Source organism: Cryptomeria japonica, chromosome 9, assembly GCF_030272615.1.
Source record: "Cryptomeria japonica chromosome 9, Sugi_1.0, whole genome shotgun sequence".
In the NCBI taxonomy this organism is placed as follows: domain Eukaryota; kingdom Viridiplantae; phylum Streptophyta; class Pinopsida; order Cupressales; family Cupressaceae; genus Cryptomeria; species Cryptomeria japonica.
In genome coordinates this window covers 648709622-648734869 of record NC_081413.1, presented here as the reverse complement: position 1 = coordinate 648734869, position 25248 = coordinate 648709622, and the positions used below count along the sequence as shown (strand labels likewise).

Here is a 25248-nt window from a genome sequence, read left to right as displayed (position 1 = left end):
GGGGATCTGTTCATCTCTGCACAAGGATTCCAGATCTTCAATTTCAGCAGCGTACCTACAACCTACACACAAAAAAGCGAAGACGATTGAGGGGTTAGGGATTAGGGGTTTTCCCTTAGGTCAAACCCCAGTTTTGGAATTAACCAAGAAATGAGAAATGCTGTAAATGTAAATGACTGTAATGTAAAACAAGTACTAGTACCTTGTTGTAAGGATGTTTGTATCCTTATATGTGAAGGTATAGATGTTGTTGTTTGTTGTATGTTGTATGTTGTAGCATGTGATCTCCTCTTCAATGGTTGAATCCTTGTCTTGAATGCAACACCTAGCCTTGAATGGAGACTTAGAATGATCAATTGTTTGAAGGAATGTTTGAATGCTTGAATGCTTGAATGCTTGAATGTTTGAGTATCGTTTCCACCTTTTTCGCCTCCCTCCAAATGAGAGAGGAAAATGTAGTTTACATACTTTCCAATTAGGGTTGATAGACTAATTTTCCCGACCTTAGGCTGACCAAGAAATGTTATTTTCCAATTTGCAAACAAAAAGGCCCGAAGTCCCATAGGAGACCGGGCCCAAAATAGGGCCAGGGACCAGGGCGCTGGGCACCATGGTCCTGGGGGACCACGGCGCTGGGTACCCTAGTCCTGAAGGACCAGGGCGCTAGGCACTCTGGTCCCACCTCCCGGGACAGCAAGGTGCAAGGAGGATCAGACCAGGGTGCTGAAAAATGCAGTTTTTGATGTCATGAACAAGTTTCGGGGTCTCCATTCAGGTTCAGTGTTGCGTTGCCATCGTGAAGACCCAAATGCGGTCGAAATTGCAAGTGTCACAATTTTAGGACTCTACATTTAGCCCCCACTTTAGCGGGAGTATAAGCGTACGCTCATACTTCCGGTAAAGTACAAGGAAACAATATTGAAACACTTTCACCACGTCAAGGAGGCAAGATACACCAAGCCCCCAGTGGACTAAGGATCTTACGACTTCGATTGACAAAGTAAAAGGGAAGATCACGAGGGAGAACCATGATTGTCAGTAGTAAGGTTCCCTCACTATGAGTCATGCAAGAAAGATATCAAAAATTTTCAAGGCAAAGCTAAATTTGTCAAGAAATTTTCAAGTATCTTGAAAAGATATGGACGGGATGTATGCCCCCCTACGTTAAAGCGATCGCACATGCCTCACCGGGGGTGATTGCTTTAAGGTAGTGATACATATAAGAAATGAGAAAGGAGCACATTATCACAAGGATTTAGCCCCCAAGTGTGAGATAAGCCCAAGGATAATAAACACAAAACACAAAGCACAAGGTAACTTCGCTTTCCTCGGGGTCAGTATGTTGTATGATAATTCATGTATATCATATGTATGTATGCATAATTGTTCTTCATTCCCCAATCAAGGAAGGTCACCTAGACGAAGGGAACACATGTGTCTTTTGAGTCAACATGAGAGAGATCGAGAGATCTCAATGTTTTGCATCGTCCTCAAGTAGACAACACTAAGGACAACAAATAGAAGAATGAGAGTAACATATAGAAGAAGTAACAAAAGAAATAGAGGAGGAGAGAATCTGCTATGCTAATGAAACTAGTCTAGCATGTCATCTACCCCCCGATCTTGCTGATCAATGTTTCGGGAAGGTAGGAAACATGCTAGAGGAGGAACATCTAACACAGCAAATGGAGCTATCACAAGATCCAAACAAGGGCTATGTTCATGTTCCGAGCCACGTTGTTCTTGTCTAGGAGCTAGGATAAGTGTTTTAGAAAATTCATTAGATAGATAATTATCAACATCAACATGTTCATATTCACTATCAGAATGTAAAGAAGTAACATTTTCATCATGAATAACATTTTCATCTATATCATCATCAAGATTTATAAAAATAGGATCTTTAACTCGCACAGGATCAAGACCATCATGCATCTTATGTTTAGGAGATTTCGGCTCAATTTCCGACTGAGGAGAAAATGGAATAATACTAGTTGAAGGTGTTTTTGGGGATTGCAAAGTTTGAGCTCTAAGACGACGCTTTCGCCGGTGTTCATGTGCAGAACGATTTCGTCTAGTCTTAGTAGGAAGTTGCGAAGATTGAGGAGGAGGAATGTTCTCATCCTTATCACTTGGGTGTTTAGGTTGTGGTCTCTTAGGTTGAACAATAGGAGAAGAGGAAGGTCTCTTCTCTCCATAAGAGGAAGGAGGAGGAACTGCTCCATATAAGGGAGGAATATTTGGTTTTGGAAGGAGACCAAGTCCATGTTGATGAGGAGGGATAGGTCTACTTTTGGGAAGTTTATTAGATATAGGCATAGTCACATCCATAGGAATGGGTGAGGAATCTTCTTGAGGGAAGACATTAGTTTTATCTTTCAAAGGAAGAACTTCCTTCTCAAGAATGATAGGAATATCAAGTTTGGGTGTTCTAGGTTCACTTAGAGAAAGGATCATATCTTTTTTCCACTTTTGATAAGATTTGAAAAGATGATCACTTCGCAGAGGAAGAGATTGGAATTGTTTAGGCCAAAAGTAATCAATAGGAACGCTAGAAGTTCTTTCAGCTGGTTTAAAGAGACTATGATTGACAGTAACAACTTCACCATTATGGGGAAATTTCAAACACTTGTGAATAGGAGAAGCAATAGCTTTCATGGAAGATACCCAAGGATAGCCAAGCTTCACACGAAATTGTTCAGAAGATGGAATAATAGCAAAGTTCACATCAAGGGATTTGTTATGAACTTCAATAGGTAATGTAATAGAACCAATTGCAGGAGAAGAAAATGCATCAAATAATTTCACAACCACATCTGTTTCATCATAGATTACTTGATTCAATTGCAAAGTAAAAAGAAATTATTCAGTAATGATATTAACCATACAAGAAGGATCAATAAGCACTCCATGGCAAGGTCTATTTTTGACTTTTGCAACTATATATAAAGGACCATCAAGTGCCCTGATAGTTTCACTAGAATCAAAGGTGATGGAAAGTTCTTTAGGGATTTTTTGCTGCTCTACAAAGTTAATCACATTCGGAGTCATAGACACGAGATCATCAGGTGAGACAGAGGAATCAGTAGTATTAATCACATTAGAGGTATGAGAAGGCAATGGATCAGTGAAAATATGAAGATTTTGGTTAGGAGGAGCTACAGATGTATTGCCTTTATCATTCACTCCAGAAACAGAGATAGTATTATTATCAATCAAATCTTGAATTTTCCCCTTTAAAGCAAAACATTTTTCAGTATCATGCCTAGGATGACGATGAAATTGACAAAAAGATTTGTTATCGAAATAAGGTGAATTTATCTTTGCAGGATCAATTTGCCTTATAGGAGGAAGAGTAAGCACATTTTGTTTCAATAACTTATTCATAATACTATGCAATGATTCATTCAAAGGAGTAAACTTTCTTTCTTTCTTGAAAAACTTAGAAATAGGAGACACACCTGATGCTGCATTCACATTGTTGTTGATGATGTTTTCATTGAATTTAATGGACTCTCTGTTCTGTTTAAACTTCCCAAATGGTTGTTGACTACTATCACCCTTATCACTCGAAGCCATAGGATGTGATTGTTCCATTTGACTCACAGTCAGTTGATAATTGTGAAGAGTTGCGCACAACTGTTGGAAAGAATTAAACTCAGAAAACAGGAGTTTTTCTCTAATATCTTTTTGTAAATTAGAAATAAAGATTCTTTGAATATCATTGTCAGGCACTGGAAAGGAAATTTGAGCACACAAATGCTTATATCTACCAATGAAATCAGTCACTTTTTCTTTAACACCTTGTTTACAATGCATTAAATCAATCAAAGTAACTTTAGGACTTATATTGTTTTGAAATTGTTGAATAAAAGCATTTGCAACTTGTTCGAAAGAAGTAATAGAATAGGAAGGCAACAAGAAATACCATTGTAGGGCTTTGTCTCTTAATGTTCTAGTAAACAGTTTTGCAAGCAACCTTTGGTCATAAGCAAAATCAGTACATATTGTTTGAAAGGTCTTAACATGTGTCAGAGGATCACCCTTACCATTATAAAGCTCCAAATGTGGAATTTCAACATGTTTAGGGGGAATAGCTCGAACAATATCAAGAGAAAGTGGGCTCGCAACATCAAATGTGGGCACACTAAACTTAGATTGATTCATAGAGGCAATTTGTTGTTGTAAAGAAGAGACAGTTTGTGCAAGATTGTTAATGGTCGCTTCAGTCGAAGAGTTCATATTAGACGTGTTAGATTGTGATGGAGGTGTTATGTTATTGAAAGAAGGTAGAGAGTAAGGTGGTGGGGGACACTATGATAGTCAGTCATAGGAGATGATTGGACAGGAGGAACACTACAAGGAGGAATGGAAGGGTTAAATGAATTGCCCCCTTGCGTCATGTTCATTTGTGGAGATATAATAGGAACACTCATTGAAGGAATGAATGAAGAAGTTGGATTGAATGAAGGAAGAGGGTTGATTGAAGAAGAAGGATTGCCCCCATGATTAGTGATCATAGGAGGAATGTCTTGAATTGAAGTAGTCATTATGTTTGATGTAAAAGTAGGTATACTAGCAATAGGAGTCGTCAAAGGAATAGAATGATTAACTTGAATAGGAGGTTGTGTATAACCTAAGGTTTCGGCACAACTCTTCATAGGCATCACATTTGACTCCACAATGTGTGCAATACCACGCAAAATATCAATTCCATTCTTATCACTTTGAAGCATATGTTTTAGACCCTCAATTAAAGGAAGAGCTTGACTATCAGGATATTCTTGAGACATCCACTGTCGAAAATCGTCAAATTGGTTATCCAATTTTGAAAGTTGTTCTACAGAAACCTCATGGAGAGCTTCTTCATCATTAAGAGGATTAGAGGAATTACCCATGTCCTTGTTAAAAAGACCACTCAAATTAGGTTCCATCTCCTCAGTAATTAAACCTTGGAAAGACTTAATTCTAAGGCTTCGTCTAACGGGAATAGTGTAGGTAGGGCTTATTGTTGTAAAACTCATGCACTAAAGAAAGAGAGAAGATTTTGAATTTTAGAGGTAGCAAATTTCAGTAAAACCAGCCAATCTTCTAGATTTAAGCTGTTAAATACAATCAGGACAATTTCCCGAAATTTCAGAAAAAATGTCCAAGACCGTGGCGCTCGGGGTGCACACGGTCCTCGCAACTTTTTTCGAAATTTGCAGGGATGAAATTTATGATGATTTTACAGCTAACCTGAAAAAATTGAGTGATTTTACGATCTGTAGATAGGCCAAATTAAAGTTGCAATCTCAAAATTGAACCCTACCAAGATTGTCGAAAAATGCAAAATTTGAATTTTGAAAAAGAGAGGGAAACTGAAATTTTTAATTTTATGATTTTAGAGGGAATACCAAAAGCAATGCAAGTTTTGAAATTTGAAAGTTGACTCAATTTCACGCAAAATTCAATTTTGAAAGCGGAAATCAAAGTTGTTGTAATTAAGCACTTAATTTCAAAAGTCACAAATTGCAAAAATTTGAATAAATCACTGAAATTTCGAATGAATGATAACACACTTTTCAGATTTAGGACTGTAAGAAACACAATTTTGACACAAATTTCAATTTCAACAATTTTTGAATGATTAGAAGCCTCAATCCAAGCAATCGCTAGACCAACTTTGACCGTAATTTTGAAAGTGTTAAAATTGATAAAATCAGCCAAAATTCTGGATTTTAGCAGAAAAATACAGTAAGATCTAGCTCCCGAAATTTCGGAAAAAATGTCGGGGACGATGGCGCTCGGGGTGCACATGGTCCTCGCAACTTTTTTCCAAATTTTCAGGGATGAAAGATATTGTGATTTTATTGTGGAATCCAAAGTTACAGCTGATTTGGAGATGTTTTGATCAGTGAAATTGTCGGACAAAGGTTGAATCAAGAGGTTTTCAAAAATCAAGGTTTTGACACTTAACCACTTAATTTTCAGAATTAAAGCACAAATATGAATTGACAATTTGTAATAGAAGGGTAGATCTGAAACAAGCATTAACAATTAAACATTTCACAAGTTTAATTACTTAAAAAGAAAATTTAGGGTTTTTATGCAATTAACCTCTAAAATTTTGCAAAAGATCAAACATGGAAATGTAATCAAGGAATCCAATTTTCAGATCTAACTATGAATAATCAGAAAGGATGTTCACGTCGGGTTCACCAAAATGTAAAGCAGAAAAATCGAACCCTAGTCGTTCTCCCCTCCCCAACTCCAAGGAGAGAGAAGGGAGAGTCACTAGGGTTGATGGTTTTCACTTAGGAGAGACTTTACATTCAAAAGAGGGGTTGAAACCCACAAGATCCAATCCCACACAATGCAAGATTGGATTCTATATGAGTTTCAAGGGTTGTGATAGCAAGGATACCCTCTTTTGTAAAGAATGTAGATAGAAAGATTGAACTAGGAATGCATGTAAAGTGGGAAATATTCGCTTATAAACAAAGATAGGGATATGATATGAAGCTGCGGACCTGGAATTAGCAGTAAAATGTCGAGACGGTGCTGTCCTACAAATTTGAGCAAAAGTTGACGGGACGATGGCGCCCGGCGTGCACACGGTCCTCCGAAAAATCCGCGAAACAAAGGGGGATCTGTTCGTCTCTGCACAAGGATTCCAGATCTTCAATTTCAGCCGCGTACCTGCAACCTACACACAGAAAAGCGAAGACGATTGAGGGGTTAGGGATTAGGGGTTTGCCCTTAGGTCAAACCCCAGTTTTGGAATTAACCAAGAAATGAGAAATGCTGTAAATGTAAATGACTGTAATGTAAAACAAGTACTAGTACCTTGTTGTAAGGATGTTTGTATCCTTATATGCGAAGGTATAGATGTTGTTGTTTGTTGTATGTTGTATGTTGTAGCATGTGATCTCCTCTTCAATGGTTGAATCCTTGTCTTGAATGCAACACCTAGCCTTGAATGGAGACTTAGAATGATCAATTGTTTGAAGGAATGTTTGAATGCTTGAATGCTTGAATGTTTGAGTATCGTTTCCACCTTTTTCGCCTCCCTCCAAATGAGAGAGGAAAATGTAGTTTATATACTTGCCAATTAGGGTTGATAGACTGATTTTCCCGACCTTAGGCCGACCAGGAAATGTTATTTTCCAATTTGCAAACAAAAAGGCCCGAAGTCCCATAGGAGACCGGGCCCAAAATAGGGCCAGGGACCAGGGCGCTGGGTGCCATGGTCCTGGGGGACCAGGGTGCTGGACGCCCTAGTCTTGAAGGACCAGGGCGCTGGGCGCTCTGGTCCCACCTCCCGAGACAGCAGGGTGCAAGGAGGATCAGGCCAGGGTGCTGAAAAATGCAGTTTTTGATGTCATGAACAAGTTTCGGGGTCTCCATTCAGGTTCAGTGTTGCATCGCCATCGTGAAGACCCAAATGCGGTCGAAATTGCAAGTGTCGCAATTTTAGGACGCTACACCTAGAATCCATCCATTAATTAAAACATCTCATGCCCTACTGATAAGTCCACAATTATATCAATTTTGGGTAGTGGGAAATCATCTTTGGGACATGCTTTGTTCAAATCTCTAAAATTGGTGCAAACTCTTATGCTTTTATCTGGCTTTGACACCGGCACAATGCTTGAAACCCATTCTGGATAGGCAACAGGTCTTATGAAACCCAGATCTAATAGTTTCCTTAGCTCGGCTTTTACAAGAAGAGCAATGTGTGGATGCATCTTCCTTAGCTTTTTTTTAATGGGTTTTTCTTTTAAATCCACATTGAGATGATGCATTATAAGATATGGATTAATTCATGTCATGTTTGCATAGGACCCAGCAAAATTTATTTGTCTTTGTCTACAAAATTCTATGTATTCTTTCCTCTCTTTATCTGATAATGAGGCAGCAGAATGAAGTATCTTGGGATCATTTGATGTGCCAATGTTTATTGCTTCTATTGGTTCTATTAGAATAGCAGACCCCTCTTGAAAATATGCAGGGAGGATGTCAAAATTTCCATATTCTAGCGCCTCAAAGAGGTTTTCACCGTTAGATATGTCCTTTATTTTTCCTCTTGATTGATCTAGTGTTGCCATGAAATGGTTTTCAATTGTAGGTCTCTTTCCTTATTTTATTTTAATTATGCGACTGGAAATTTTGGCATTCTCTTGACTACAAGAAACGTTACTTGATTCCACAATGGAAGATAACTTAGGTGTTATGGGTTCGATAGCATTAAGATACATAGCTAAGTCATGATCATTGGAAAAGACATCTAATTCAGGGTTTTCTAGATTATCCCAATCAATTAGTTCTGGATGAAGAAGGGGTAAGTCATAATCATCGTCATTGTTAGGTGCTTCAAAGTTCATGACATAATGATCATAATTTGGTGTAGAGTAGTTAATGGCATAGATAGAATGATCTTGAGGATAGTCTCTCCCAATTATTCTCCAATTAGTTCTAACAAAATCAGTATTAGTATTTTGTAATTCACACTCAAATGGTTCTTCATCTGACATTTGTCCCTTAAACGAATGGATTATATCAACACACGTCTTTAGTACTGCAAGTTCCTTCGTGATTACTTTCAGTAAATTCATTTGTATTTTGAAGTTGACATACTTGTGTACATGATATAGAGAATTATTTTGCTAGCTTTTGTCTTCTTTCAAACTCAGCTTCTTCTGGACTAATAGTCAATCCTACTTGATTATGTCTTAGTTATTCTATGGTTTTGTCATACATTGGTACATCTAGCTCCTTATTTGATAGGAATCTGATATTTCCATATGCTTGATCCATATCTATTTGTGCTTCTTGTGGCATTACTTCTTTGCCTTTTTCATCCCCTTTCTTTTGTTGTCTTGTATATGCCTCTTTTCTCTAGATTCTGAGTTCTTCTTGTCTTCTTTCTAACTCCATCTTTTGTTTTGTAATAGACAAGTCTTCCTTTGTGAGAATTGTTTTCTCTTCATTTTTTTCTTCACTTGATATACTAGATGAGACATCTGGACTCCATTCATATTCATTTGAATCTGTCTCTAAACCATTGTCTAGGAATACCCCACTATACCAATAGGAATGTTGTATGGTGCAAAAAGTTCCCTAATTTTTGCCATCTCTATTTTCACTGCTTCTGGAATATCTTGTTCAGATTTTTCATTTGCTCATATTCCTTGAACTTTTTGACAAGATTCTTATTTTCTTTTGATTGCAATCTCGTCTTCTTGTTTCTCATGTTCTTCTTGTTTCTGCTTATTGGCTACTATTTATGGTGCTTGATGTAGCTTTTCTTGCCATTTTTCTTCTTTAGAGACTAATTTCTTTCTCCACTTTGGTTGTTGATAATTATGGTGCTTTTGATTTGATTTTAGATATCCAAGTCCTAATTTATCTTCTTTAGATTGCGAGTGAGGACAAATAGGTTCTTAAATACCTTGATGTCACTTACCAATTGGTCCTTTTCCTTCATATCCCATTTTTTGCATGACCTTATAACCATTACCATATTGTTCTATGGAAATATTAACTTCTATAGTTGTTTCTATAGTTTCATTTTCATCTTTGTACAACCAACCAAGAATGTCCTTGTCTTCAGTTTCTTCTTCAAGTGTTCCAGCTCTAACAAATGCTCCATTAAACATGTCTTTTGATTTCTCTGAGGTCCGTGATTGGATATTTGTAGGCTTTCCATATGATTTAGGTGAAAATGGAAAATTATGCAAAGAATATATTCCCATTCCTTCATCATTTAATTTGAGTTTTTTCTCAAAGGTTTCCCATAACTTTTCTTGAATTTCTTTGGTAGGATATACTGATTCTCTATTATGTGGAACTTTGTATCTTGTGTTGGCTTCAGATTATTGCAATATTGTCTAGAGTCTGCAATTATAGTGACCTCTTGTCCTTCATGAGGAAATTTTATGCATTGATGATATGTAGAAAGAACTACTTGCATGTTGTGAATCCACAGCCTTCTTAGAAGAATGTTATAAGAGAGTTTCAAATCTAAAACGTGACATAATGTATTCCTTTCCATGGGTCCTATTTTGATTAGTAACATCACAGTTCCTTTAGAAGAATGGTCTGCTTCATCATAAGCCTTAATAATTATTTTCTTCTTTGGATCTACTGCATTTTTTTAATATCCCAAAGCCTTTATCAAACTTAATGCACAAATATTTAAGCCTGCTCCACCATCTATGAGTATGCATTTGACATGAGTTTTATTAATGGTGACTTCAACATGTAAGGGAGAATTGTGAGGATGTTGCAAGGACGCATCGTCATTTCAGAAAATGATAAGAAATGAGGGGCTATAAGGTGTCCCACCATGTTTTGGAACTGATCCACATCCAAGTCTTTTGAAATTGTTCTTTCTACTAAAGCTTTTTCCAAAATTTCCTTATGCATAGGTGAAACTTTGAGAAGTTCCAAAACTGATATTTGAGTGGGTATTCTTTGTAATTGCTCTACTAAATTGTATTCTTGTGAAGTGGATGTTAAGTCTTTTGTTATACCCGGAAAGGTGACCTTCGCTTTGCTTCTCATAATGACATTGATTGGATCTGAAGCTATGTTATTTTTAACAATGATAACATTTACCACATCATCATATGAATAAGTGTAGTTCACTTTGACTTTTCCTTTGTCATCTTTTAATTGGGATTGTTCACCTTTTTCATAATTCGGAAGCAGAGTTTTGAAGGCTAGTTGTGATTCATCTGTCTTATGGCTATCCACTGTGATAGTTTTATTATCGATTAGATCTTGGATAAGGTGTTTCAATCTCTGACAATCATTAGTTTGGTGTCCTTTGTTCCGATGGTAATTACAAAAATGATTGTCATTCCACCAATTAGGCTTGACTTGTGGTTCATAACTTCTTCCTTCTGGTAAAACAATCAGTTTGTTTGCAAGAAGAGTTTTTAAAGCTGATTCCAAGGGTTCTCCAATGTTTGTGAATTTCCTGTGAGGATTGGAGAAGAAAGACTTGGATTTAATGCTTTATTGATTGTTATTGTTTGGGATTTGACTTGATAGATTAAAGATTGGTTGCTATTTTGTAGCATTATTGTCGTTGTTTTCTCCATTGATGACATTCCTATTCTTTGAGCAGAACTTGGGTTTGTCATTGTTGTTATTGTTGTTGTTGTTGTTGTTGTTGTTGTTGTTGTTGTTGTTGTTGTTGTTGTTGTTGTTGTTGTAGTTGTTGTAAGAATTATTGTAAAGTTTTAGCTCTCCTTTCTTTACCATCACATCTTCTATTTTCAGACCATTCTCAATCATCTTGGTGAAAGAGGGAGGACATTGCATTTTTAGTCGATAACTCATTTCACTAATAAGATTATCAATGAATATGTCCATATTTTCTTGATCAGGTACATCTCTTGGATACCTATTAAAAATTTGTTTCTATCACTGTAAGAAGATCATAAAATATTCACCATTCTTTTGTTTAACATTGCATAAATCCAGCATTGTTATCTCATTCCTTACATTGTAGGAGTATTGTGAAATAAATCTATTCACGAGTTCTTCAAAAGATTTTATTCCAAATGGTAATCTTGAAAACCATTCCATTGATTGTCCATTAAAACTCTTAGGGAAAAGACACATCAGGTATGTTTTGTCATGCGCAAATTTCATACTCATAGTACAAAACTCCCTAATGTGATCCTGAGGATCAGATTTTCCATCATATTTGTCATATTTAGGGATCTCGCAATGTTGTGGAAATGGTATCATATTCAAATTTTTATCAAAAGGATATGGGAAGATATCTTCCAATGAATACTTCTTGGAGCTTGTTTCATTTTTTATATATCTTGTATCTGTTGTTGTAGAGTTTGCATTTGTTGAGTGAGATTTAACAATGGACTATACATACGGTTTTTCCTTATTTCTTCATAAGTTCTTTTATCACTATGCTCTCTTCTTGTTTCATCGTGTTCTTTTCTTGTCTCTTCGTGAATTTCTTTATTTACATCTTCATTATTTGGATCATCTGTGTTTTGGGTGTTACTTGCCTCCGCATCTTGTTTCAAGATTTCTATGTTAATGTCTTGTGGCAATTTAGCTCCTGATTTTGCCAACATCAAAAGATATTTCTCTTTTTGCTTTGCCAATAATTTTTCCATTAGTCTATCAAATTTGAAATCTTGCTCAAGGTCTCTAATGGTGTTATTGACCGCTTCTTCATCAACAGCCATATACCCAAAAGTTTGGAACATAGGATTGTCTTCTTCCTCCATTTGTTTTTGTTGTTTTCTAAGCTGTTTGTATTGAGCTCTAGTCCAAACTGGCATGTGATTGTTTCAAAAAAAATTAAGTTTCCAAAAGACAACTCAATAGGTGATTATTGGTTTAGGAAGATATGCTTTGTTGATTTTACCACTATTATTTGTTTGTTGTGATAAAGCATCTCTTTGTTGAAAAGCACATCTTTGCAAAATTTCTTCGTTGAATTCTATCCCACAACCACGTAAATAATGATGAAAATAGTGTAGGGATGTCCTATGTTTTAATAATATCTTGAGATTGATATACAAGAATCTTATTCTTTTCTAAGTAGCTTTATAACTAGGTTTTCTTTTCTTAGGGTGATACTTAAAAGTCATATAAGCATCTGATAGTTTACAAGTTTGTTTGATTCCAAAGTTGGTACAATTCTGATTTTGATATGACCTAGGTTCAAAATAGGAAAGATATATCCAAACACAAGATGAATTGATCAACTTTCATGATAGGGGATTTGATATATCCTGATGAGAAACTTGACAATGATGTTGATCTTTGCACTTAAAATGTTTGAATCAATAGCTTGTTGAATGTATTCTTATGGAAACCTTTCGGAAATAGCCTGTTGGATTAGTGACCCGGTTATTGAACTAGTTTGAAAATGTGTGATAGTTTAGAGACAAATCTACTCAAGAAGTATTTTGATACTGATGCTGAAATTTTGGTTTGATATTTTTTTTAGATTTGAAAAAGCCTTTGTGCTAACTCTTGTGGTAAAGAGTGTTAACTTAAGGGATAAAAGTGCTATTTTGTTGCTTGAAAGTGCTATTCTGACTATGTTTGAAGGATTCTTTTCAAAATTTTCAGCAAGTTGTTGGATTTTTGTTCATTTTTAGATGATGATTTTCTTCAATTATTTACCATTTTGAACATGTCATAGACATACAAGACACAATGTTTTGAAAAGCAAAATGCATAAGCAAGTACAAATCCTATGGCAGGCTAAGACAATAATTGTTGAATCTCACATGGGGTTTCCCTCGAGGCTATGCTATTCAAAGTGGATATTTAGATGCTTGACCCCACTGGCTCCACCATCGGCACTCACTTCTCTGGGGCAGCCAAGCACCAGTTTCCATGAAAACTCCCCATAGCAAACTTTATATCTCTACTAAGAACTGTATGTGTGTGAGCCACTTCATAGGTTCGACCTCCTGTGCCAACAATTATAAGGATTTTGGTAACTAGTACAAATGGTTTTTAGTAAAGGCTTATGGTCATGTGGCCATACATGCAGCACTTTCAGCTCTATAAATATAGAAGGTTCCCATCCTAAAGAGGTTACGCTCCATAGGGTTTATGGGGAAACATAGTGTCGGTATGAACTTATCAGCACATGTTGCTTGTGACTTTCGACACAAACATGATTTATTTAGAGTGGATTAGAAGGACTCGGTATTAGCCCGTTTCCACTTTAGGTCATTCCCTTCTCACTGGCCCCCTCAAAGAAGCTCAGGAAGGCAGACCCTCTAAAGGTTATACATAAAATAAAGTAGGTCTGGTTTTCTGATCACCGTATGAGGGTGAGAGCATACTTACCTACTACATCATCAAGCATGGAAAACACAAGTTTATTTTAGCCATCTAAAATCTATGTGCAACTACTTTAAAGAAGTCACTCAAAATGCAAGTTGCATGCTATCAATTTATCCCCTTAGTTAAGCTAAACGAGCAAGATATGATGTTGTACTTTCCAAAATAGAGCTCTTAATTAACTAGGTGAGGAAAAGCATGAAATTTACTTAAAAAGAATCTTGTGCATAGACATGTCAATAGTTTGAAAATTTTAGTTCTTGGACATTCGAGCCTGTAAGAAAATTTTGTCAGTTGCAAATAAAAGCACTATCCTAACAAATGCATTGTCTTTCACCTCTAAAGCGCTAACCTAAAGGACAAAAGTTCTTACCTAAAATATAAAAGCACTGCTCTCGCAGAATTCACTGACAAAAGCTTTAACCAAATTGACAAATGTGTTAACCTGAAGGACAAAAGCGATGTTCTGAAGATTACATGCGTTGATTTACAGACAAAAACACTAACCTAAATGACAAATGCACTAACCTGCAAGACAAAAGCGCTAACCTATCAAATAAAGGCGTTGTCAGAACTCACACAGGCGTGAATCTGTATTACAAATGCATTAAATTTGCTTTAGCGAGAATTAGACAAGATATTAGAAAGAATATGTGAGGCTCTGAGCCCCATGGTGGGTGCCAAAATGTGTCGACTTGAATTTCATCATCCGAATACTACCTACAACATGTTAGTTTCACAAAATACAAAGGAAATGCTACACGAAATCCAAACTCAACCAATGAAACTACATAAAATTGATATTAAAATAAAAAATACTATTTTTACCTTCATGATTTAAGTCTCATTGTGTCCTAACTCCACTATTCCTAGTTTCAAATGGTGTGCTCTCATACAAGCACTGATAGCTTCCAAGATGTCATATGAAGAATGGATTGATAACTGATAGTTAACTAATACTATGATATACAATACTAAATGATTATGCTAAATGAGAAATGCTAAATGATTATTCTAAATTGCTTCAAGATTAAAACTCACGGATGCATAAGTTTTCATAAATAATTAACTTGAAAACTCACTTGAAGAGTAACTCTTTCTCAACTCAAACTCTTGATTTTATAGACTTTGAGAAGATAAGAGGATGTGGCCTGGATCAACGATCATGATCAAATCTGCAAATTTAGATGGTTGTGAGCAAAGGTGAAGGTTGAGAGAAAGGGGGAAGGAGAAGACAAGTGTCACTCATCTCACCTTGACTGGGTTGCTAACTGAGGGAATCTAGGGATGGTTGGAGAAGATTTAGGCATGAGAGGACAAGTGGACTCAAGTCCTTCCTACGATATAGGGATGTTGGAGAGAGTATAGAAGAAGGTTAGGAAATATGTGTACACACAATATTTCATTAAATTTAGAGGTTGGAGATAAATGATGAATTAATATTTAAGATATATTAATATCTTTAGCCACATGATTGATGAGTTGGCAAAGGGAAGATGAAGTGGGGATAGAAGAATGAGTTGGAAAAGAGATTAAATAATTAAGAATTATTTAATATTTGAGACTATAGGATAGAAGAAAAATCATTAGATATTAGATATTAAAATGATTGGAGGAAATAATTAAATATTAGATATTTAATTAATTAGAGGAATAGGATAGATGAATTAATTAATTAAATATTTTAATTAAATTAATTAATAGAAAGACACAAAATAAATTAAATAAATTAATCTTTTCAAATTTACTATTTAATAGAAGAATAAGCATTAAATAAATATAAAATATTTATTAAATCACTCATAGCCATTTTTATGTGTATACAGTTGGTTATCTTGTTTGTGTTCCAGTTCATCGGTGGTATTGGATTTGGTTTATGGTGACCTATTTTGGGTCCGATGTTATCTAGGTTATGGACCAATTTTTGTAACATGTTGGAGGATGTTCCTGATGCATTACCGACAGGATTTAAGGATTGGTTTACATTGTTTTTGGCTTATGTCGACTTGGTTGATAATTGGATTATGGATTTATGTTATGAACTTATTGTATTATCTTTTTGGTGGCTGACCTAATTTTTTAGGTCCCGGGTTGGTATAAATATGATGTAAGATAATTTTGTAGATCATAGGTCAAGGTTATGGGATGATTTGTGTGTGAATAATGTTGTAATCATATGCAGAAGGTTTGGTCGATCATAGGTGATCGAATTGGGTTTTTAAAAGAGGTTTAAGGCCTCTGGTATTGATCTTAACTAAAACTGTACTCAGGCAAAGGAGATCCTATACTTGCAGTTCACTCTTCTATCTAGATTGTAGTTTGATGTTTATGTAGTCAGAGAGGCTTCTTTTTGTGATGAGCAGTGCACTCTATGTTGTTGACCTTCCTGCATGTGTAGGCCCCTTATATTGTAATCACATACTTACTGCAAAAGTATTATCTGATTGTGGGTAGGCTTCCCACCGTGGTTTTTCCCTTTATCGGGTTTTCCACGTACAAATCTTGGTTGCATGTGTAATGGATGGATGGTAACTATTCTATGATTTATTCTTATGTTTAATTGCTATATTTGTTATTGCGGTAATGGGTTTATGCATTCCAGTATTGAGTCTATGTGTTCTGGTAATAAGGTTTTGAATGCTTAAAGTTTTGTAATCTGATGACAACAGATTCACCCCCCCCCCCCCCCCCCCCCCCTCAGTTGTTCTCTGGTTATTTGAGTTGTCTAACAAGAAGGGATAACTTTAAGAAACCCCCTCTCAAAAATTGTATAAAATTCCGGCAAATATTTAATTTAATTTTTTTAAAATAATAATTTTTACTAGAGAATCTTTTCTTTTTTTTTTAAATATTAATTTTATTAGTGAATTTTTTTATATCAATTTTTTTGTAAAAAATATTGGCGAATATTGGAAAATAATGAGAGTATGCAATAACTACTATTGCAAAATTCCTTTCATTTAAAAAAAAAAAATTTATATAAAAGTAAAGGCCTGAAGGTGGAAACCATTAATGAGTTTAAGGGGTAGGCTCTACTTTATTTAGTTTCTACCATTAATTTAAAATAATCTAATAGCCCTCTTTGTATTTTGTGAGAAAAAATGTACCAACAATTTTTAATACTCATGGTGCGAAAAATTGCATTTAGACCATCAATTTTCATTGAGGTCAACAATTCAAAATCAATTTCAACCCCCACGAGCAATACAACTTCTAGGTATAATTTACCTCATGGAATACAATGAAGGTCATTACATTATATTTTAATTCAATGGTGGCAACTAGAGATTATTGATATAACCCTAAAGTAAATAATAATTATTATATTATTGGTGAATTAATTTTGATTTCTACAATAAATTATAAAATGTTGGTGAATCTGATCCATTCATGTATCGAATATTGTGGCGAATCTTCAAGTTAAAATAATTAATAAAATAAATTCTCTAGTGATTTAAATAACACTGAAATAAAAATTTAGAAAAATGTGGCGATTCAGGTCACCTTAAAAGATGAATTTATTAGCCAAATTTTGATTCCCAAATTTCAAAAAATAGCCATTGGCGAATATTAGCCACTAAAAAAATCACTGTTAACAAGGAGGATGTGACATGAGGAGAGAGAATGAATGGAGGAATATAAAATTGAAGAATAATGCTAAGCATGATTATAGAGTAATTAATTAGGTTAAATGGAGATTAGAGAAAGTGATTTGTAGGAATCATTTTTGGTTAAGTTAATTAATTTGAATTAATTAGGTGGGACTTGGAATAATGATTGGAAGGACTTTAGAAGAATAAGGAAATAATTAATTTATTGATAAATTAACTATTAGACTATAGTGATAAAATTAATTAAATTTGATTAATTAATCTTAAGAAAAATAAGAGTAAACATAATTTAATTAATTAATTATGTAGTAGGAAGGCTCAAATTAATTAAATATTTAATTTAATTAATTTTAGACATCTACAATATATATTCTTCTTCAGGGGTGGGTATAACTTGTGCCCAAATTGGAAAATTTGTACATTCAACAATGTAGACTATTTGCAAGCGCCAAATTTGGCACTCACCAAATGCAGAAAAAATTATATTTCACATTTCGCAGGTGCCAAATTTGGTGTTCACCAAATGTAAAATGTGAATTTTTTACATTTGGCGAGTGCTAAATTTGGATCTCACCAAATGGTCTACATTATTGAATTGAAGGTTTTGTGAATGTCCAAATTTTCCAATTTGGTATAACTTTTGCCCGAATTAGAAAATTTGGGCATTCACAAAACCTTCAATTCAATAATGTATATCATTTGATGAGCACCAAATGAAAAAAAATTATACTTTAAATTTGGTGAGTGCCAAATTTGGCATTCGCCAAATGCGAAATGTGATTTTTTTGCATTTGGCAAGCGCCATATTTGGTGCTTGCTAAATGGTTTGCATTGGAAAACACCAACCCTTTGGGTTTGATTATACTTGGGCGTCCAACCCAAAGGGTTGGACGGCCATTTTAGGCCTAAGATGTGTTTTTATTAGAAGATTAAAAAAATTCACAAATTTTTGGTCGTGCTCTCCATCAGGGTTGCACATGTTTCAATGCAACTAAAAAAAACCATAATATCGTTAAGCTCTCTCTTAGATATCTAACCATGTAATTTGTTTCACATTTTGATTTTGTTAAGGCTTTCATCTTTATTTCATTAGTTAGTGTGTCCATTTTTGGTCAAAAACCAACATGTGCTATTTTAGGCATAATTTTTTACAAGTTCATCGAAATTCAAAACAACTTACATTTTTATAAACTAGAATCCATTGTACACAACTTTTAAAAAAACTATTTTTTATTAATTTTCAATGATTTTAGGGGGGAGCACACTGAAATTTCTATTTTTTGAGATGTGTCCACTTCGAAAATTAGTAAAAATATATATACTCATTAAAAATTAGTTGAAAAATCTGGCATAAACTACAACTGTTGGCTAATTTCTCACCAAAACAATTTTAAAATTGTATTTAAAAAGTTAACATTTTAGGGGGACCACAACAAACACTATGTTATGTTTTTTGCATAAAAATAGGACCACTTTTTCTGGCCCCCCTGTTTAAAGCCCTTAATCTCCACCAATTTCAAAACAAATTGGTATTTTAGAAAGTATACTTGAAGCACTCTAAATCTTGTTCTTGTTGTATCTTCAAATTTGGAGTGTAACTATGTTCAATTTGTCGTTGAAGTTCAAACTTTGCTGATTTCAAAAAAAAAGTTGCATCTTAAGACCCCATCTTGGTACCACAATTTGGTTCACATACCCTATGTCCATCTTGTACCTTCTACTTCTCTCTATCTCTCATCTTCCTCTTGTTGGAATTTCATGACCCCTTTTGTTCCATCATTGATAACTAATTTGAGCAATCCTAAATTGATCAAATTGCATAAGTTGTGCTTCTATTCTTTTCTTTTACCCTCCTATTTTGTCTTAGTAAAAAATCCTAGTTAAAGTACTCAAAATTATTAATTTTACCTTATTTCTTTATCACTTTCAACCCATTCACATTCAAAAACCCTCTCAAGCACCCCAAGTATTGATCCCTAAAATTTCCAAGGTTGATCATACTAGCTTCAAGCCTTTGACCTTCTTCTTATTCACTTATTGCTAAGTGATAATCATTCCTTTTGACCCTTACCTTTCATAAACTTATAAGGCACTAAGGGGGAAGGGGGGGTAAATTAGTGCAAGTAAAAACTTAATAAATCTGATAACAACTTTCACCAACTTGAAAATCAATAAGCATGCAAGAAATATAACCACATAAGAAAACATCCAACAAAGCATGCAAACCACAACACAATGATTTTTGACGTGGAAACCCAACTAGGAAAAACCACAGTGGAAATTAGTACCCACAAGGATCTTCTAACTGCAATATAGAGATCTGGTCGGTTAAGGTCATACAACCACCCAGTTAGGGGCATACCCGGTTAAGAGTGTTTTAGCCCTGTTAAGAGCTATAAAATAAGGCCTGTTAGGACCCATCCCTGTTAGGAGCTACCCATGTTACTAGGATTTACAAACACAAGCTAATATGTCACCTAGTTAGAGGATTTCACCTTTGGACCTACTAGGATCCTGTCGCACCTTGTTAGGAGTGACCTTGTTAGAGGATTTTCTTGCTGCAACTGTTAGGAAGGCAACAAGTTCAACTGATATAAAGTTAGCACATATGTGTCTGATTAAATCTACTTATGCTCAACTTCTATCACCAACTAGACATCAATACCTAACTTCTCCTTCAACCACACGATCAAATTCTCACTCTTGATACATGAAATCATACAACTTACATCTCCTTATAAAGAACTCGGTTAGGTCGGTTAAGAACCTTGGAACAATTCCCTAGGTTTATTGAATCTAGTCACCTTTTATATTTTCCAACTCATTACACTTTCTCTTATCTGAAAAACAATTCATAACTTAAAAACATAACAATAATTCTATCGGTACCGATCAAACTAAGTCTTCTTTATTGGTTCTATGTTCTTCCCGACTGTGACTAGCGAATCCATCATAACTCGCTCAATACACTAAATCTGCTAATGCAGTTTGAAACATAGGTGCGTGTTCGTATCTGTAACACTCCTGTAAAACCGCAATGTCCAACTCTTTACCAATCATCTATACCAGTTGCTTGATCATCGCTTTGTTCCTGTTTACCGGTTGACAACAACTTAGCAGTTTTGTTGTCTAACTGATTCCACTACCGGTTAGGCTATACCAGTTGGTCTAGATGACCTAGATGACTAAACAAACATGGCTTCCATCAATGACAACACAAACAAATTCATCAAATGACCTATGACAACTATATCATCATCATCAACCCAACAATCTCCCCCTTTGGCATTGATGGCAACACTTAGGAAAAAATTTGTCTAAGTGTCACATTACAACAATCATGACTCAACTCAAATACATAATGCAAAACTCCCCCTTAGAAATTACATGCTATTACAAAATTTTAACTGGCTTATACTACTCCCCCTTTCACAGCAATGACAAAGGTAAGCAAATACATTTGAAACAAATAAATACAACACACCAAAAATTTGCATTACCAAATGTGTAAGAGTTGAAAAGTTTACAATTACATTTTGAGAAAAACATCAACAAAATTAGTCTTCAAGACCTTCAAATCATTCTCCCATGTCTCCAAAAGAGTATATGTAATCTCAATGTGTGTTCAGACATGGTATGAAAGCTCTTCGATAGCATCAAGTGTGCTCATTTCAGGTGTAGTCAAAATTGCCTCTGTCTCTTTGTATCCTCTCTGCAAAATTTCTAATCTGGGGAATAGATGAGTCTGTAACTCCTACAATGATGTAGTCCTCTTAATTTGTTTTGCCTCATATTCCTTAAGCTTATGTTGTATCAGTATGATAGATCTACCAAAAATTGTTGCTAAATCATTTAATGAGTCCAATGATTCACTCAAACTCTTTAGCTCTCGTTGAGCTTCCTTTCTCTTCTTATCAAGATCATCAAAGAACAATGAAAAGTTGCAAATTGTAGAAAGAATTTTACCTCCATTATTCAAGGCTTCTTTGATTTGGTTCATATTCACAGTAAGACTTTATGTTGGTATTTTGGATATGTTGATATGGTTTTGTCATTGATGTCAACACCTATTAACACTTATCAACTATGGTACTTTGGAGAATTGGCAATGTTCACCGGCAAGAAAGTGACTTTATGCACAGTCATCGATATATGGTTCACCGATAAGATATAATGTTCATCGACACTTGGAATGACATGGAAAATACTTGGTTATGTTGAAGACATCATTTGGACACTTTGTCTTGGAGATTTGTTGATTGGTATATTCATGTTTGCATATTTGTTGTTACCAGCAAATAGGTCCAGAATAAGCACCAGCAGGCTTATCTATTCCACATCAGCACGGTACACTTTGGAGATGATTTATTATTGTTGTAAATGCATTAAGCCGACATGTTCAATTGATTATTGCATCGATTATCAATTTACTTGTAAATTGTTTTTATTGTAATATCTTTTAGAGCCGACCTACTAAAATTGCTCTTAGGTTATGGTATATATGTAAGATCTTATTTGTAAGATCAAAATGCGAATGTGAAGGAAGGGATAATTCGGTATATGCGAGAATAAGTAGAGCTATACACATAGACATCATTTGAAGGTTGAAGGAAGGTTTTTGTAAAGGCAATCAAAACTACATCGGTACTGAATCCAGCATATGAAGATGCTATTTTGAGTAGTACATCTTTATTGGATCTAACCATCCAATTGTAGTCAGTGTGACTCCCATTTGTGTTTGAGTAGTGAGCTCTAGGCGCTTGGCCTTTCTACATGTGCAGACCCCATTTGTATACACATACTATCTGCAGTAGTATCATCTGATTGTGGGTAAGGTTTCCCACCGTGGTTTTTCTCCTTACAGGGTTTCCACGTACAAATATTGGAGTTATGTGTTGTGGATGTTATTGTCTTTTTGTTTCATGCATTAATCTTTATTGGTACTGCAATTAACTGATAAACTATCTACCGATATAAAGTTTGGTTTACCGGTATTAAGCATTAAGGTTGGTTATGTTGTTTTTGGTTTGAATTTATTTGACAACTGATCCCCCCCCCCTCTCAGTTGTCTCTGGGACCTAACACCTTCTCTTTCTTTCTCAATTGCCTTGACCAATGTCTCAATTCTTTTCTTTTCATATTCTTTCTCTACAGTATGTAGAGCAGCCTCTCCAAGACTTTTCATTTGTTCCCTTGCTAGTGTGACCAAGTGGTCCAGTTTTTCAATGGGAGTTGTGAGACTATCAGTATCAGACTCCGGTAACAGACTGGAAAATATGTCAACTGCAGTCTATATAGTTTGAGCTTATTTCCTCTAAGCTCTTATTATATTCATCTTGGCCTTGGATTGCATTGCAAATTCAATCTCCATCAGTTATGTTTGACTCAACATATCCATATTTATTGTCCCTTGGATGGTCATTGTATCATCATCCTCATCATCATCAATGATTTTCTTTGAAGTAAGTGACCGGTGGCTCACTTTCTTCTCTTGTGCTTCTTCTTTCTGCTTCTCTTCTGCCTTCTCCAGTGGCTCTATAGTTTGCACAACATCTATTTGTACACTCTCTTGTGTATCTTTCTACATCTCTTCTTCTTTACTGGTTGGAATAACTTTCAGTATCACTGGTTGTTCTTTTGTGACAGTGGGAATTGAGATGGCACCACCTTCTAGTTCTTTCTTTGTTTGAGTAACATTCAGTATCTTATCAATTTCAATCACATCCTGGTAGTTCACCTTCAATTACCAGTGCTTCAGAGAGATATTCTTCCTCAGAAGAATCTATCTTATTCGGTTTCTCTTTTTCAAGTCCTAAAAACTTTTTCAAAATTTCCTCAGTCTCAGCTTTCACAGATTGGGACTCACCAACAAGAAATCTTGTTAACCTCTTTTTGGTACAAAATAATGATTTTGAATTTGAAATAATTTCATGTACTTCCTCCTTGGAGGTCTCCAGTTGTAAATGCATAAGTACATACTCTATTATTTCTTTATCCTTCTTAATTTCAGTCTACCATCTAGCTTCCAATTTTCTATACAAAGAATCAGGTATATATCCTTGTAATTAAATCAATGCTTTACTATAGTGATTCATAAACCAAACAGCTAAATCCTCAATTTGTTTCTTCTCTTCCTTACCAAAATTATTATAGTGCTTATGTACACCAATCCATATACCATACTTTCTTATATTCCTCAACAAGTTCTCAAGAGAACTAAGTTTAGTTACCCATGGCTTAACTGATTTGACAGTGGGTGAAACAACTACTTTAGACTTCTTTCCACTTACCCTCAATTCTTTCTTACCACCTTTTGATTTGGTTTCCTCTACCTCTTCCTCTGCTACAACCTTAAAAACTCTTTGTGCTTGTTCTTTCTTTCTTTTTCCTATAGCTTCTGAGACTTTAGATGCTTGAGGCTTATCTTCCTTTTCTTTTCTCATCATTTGTATCTTTGGAGGAGGAGGGGGCTTCTCCTTCTTGAAATTTTCTCTCCTATTTTGTCTATCAATGGAGACACTAGAGGTTCTTGCCTTCCTTGATTCAAATCTAGTTCTTGCTTCATCAAACATCTCCTTTATAAAGCCTTGTGCAGCAACAAATTCCTCAACCTCTTTCCTAATCTTTTTGGCCACTACCGGTTTGACCAATTCAAAATATACCTTTATTGATTTCTCTTTGAATGTGCCAAACCTAGTTACACTTGGATCTACCAGTTTAATTAGGAGGTTTTCAGCATGAATAATCAAGATATCTTCTTCTACCTCGTACCCCATAGGCATGACCCATAAAGTCCTTGGATATGTAGCTTCCATCTGATAAGTATCGGTATCAACCATAAAACAAATGAAGTCTTCATACCTTTTCACCACATGCTCTAATATCCTCTCTCTAGCATGTGTTTTCGTCTAGAATTCCTTGAAATATCCTGAGATAGTATTAGTGAACTCATTACCAAGCATCTTAATATTGTTCTTGATTTTCAAGGTTGTCGGTGAATCCACAAACCATTGGATATCACCTATACCAGGAAAGTAGTTCTAGAAATAGAAAATCAATCCAATAATCAACTGACCAAACTTGAACTTTTGTTGCTTGTCCTTCTTGATTGATTCAAGATTCAATACCATTTGGGCTCTCAAGGCCTCTGCTAGGTCATAATCAGCGTTATCTTTTAACATCTGATATGTTGTGTGGATAGCAGCTTCAGGAATACTATTCATCCGACTTGAATGGTATACTTTGTAGTCGATGACCGTGGATGCAAACTTCACTTCTGGATCTTCTATATCATTCACAATCAAGGCACGACTGTCTCACTTCAACTTTGTCAGTCGGATAACCTCATCCTTTGGGATTGTTCTCAAAACAGGGACTTCACTAGTGGCCCATAATCTGGCGACATCATGGATGGCCTCTTTTGTGATCTTGTACGGTCTATCCAACCACATAAACTGATCATGGATCCTTCTCAAAACATATCTCATGTGCTCTTCCTCAAAATCATCTAGAAATTTTACAGCATGGTGAAAACCCTTATCGGATAAACTTCTGAATTCATCCTTTATCAATCCTTGTCATCACGCAATGTTAAGTATTGATCAAAGATGACAAATGTGCCCAAATCCTATAGTTTGCAATGGATGTTTGATCGAATGTCCTCAACATGCGAAACCCCATAGGGCATGCTGGATAGGGCTCCAACTGGATCTATCTCCATGGGCTTATGAGGATGTCTCTTAAATTCCAGTCAAGGTACTTAAGTAATATCAACAATATGTGGTATAGCCATTGTAAAAATTCAAAC

General features: G+C 35.3%; 1 protein-coding gene across 1 annotated transcript in view; it reads left to right on the top strand.

Annotated features, from left to right (window-relative positions):
* LOC131059687 (uncharacterized) overlaps positions 1 to 23097 on the top strand; it is a 35151-nt gene extending 12054 nt beyond the window's left edge. Inside the window, exon 3 of the mRNA XM_059211867.1 lies at positions 23088 to 23097. Coding sequence (XP_059067850.1) covers positions 23088 to 23097 — 10 coding nt within the window. The remainder of the gene's footprint in view (positions 1 to 23087) is intronic.
* The last annotated feature ends 2151 nt before the right edge of the window (positions 23098 to 25248 follow it).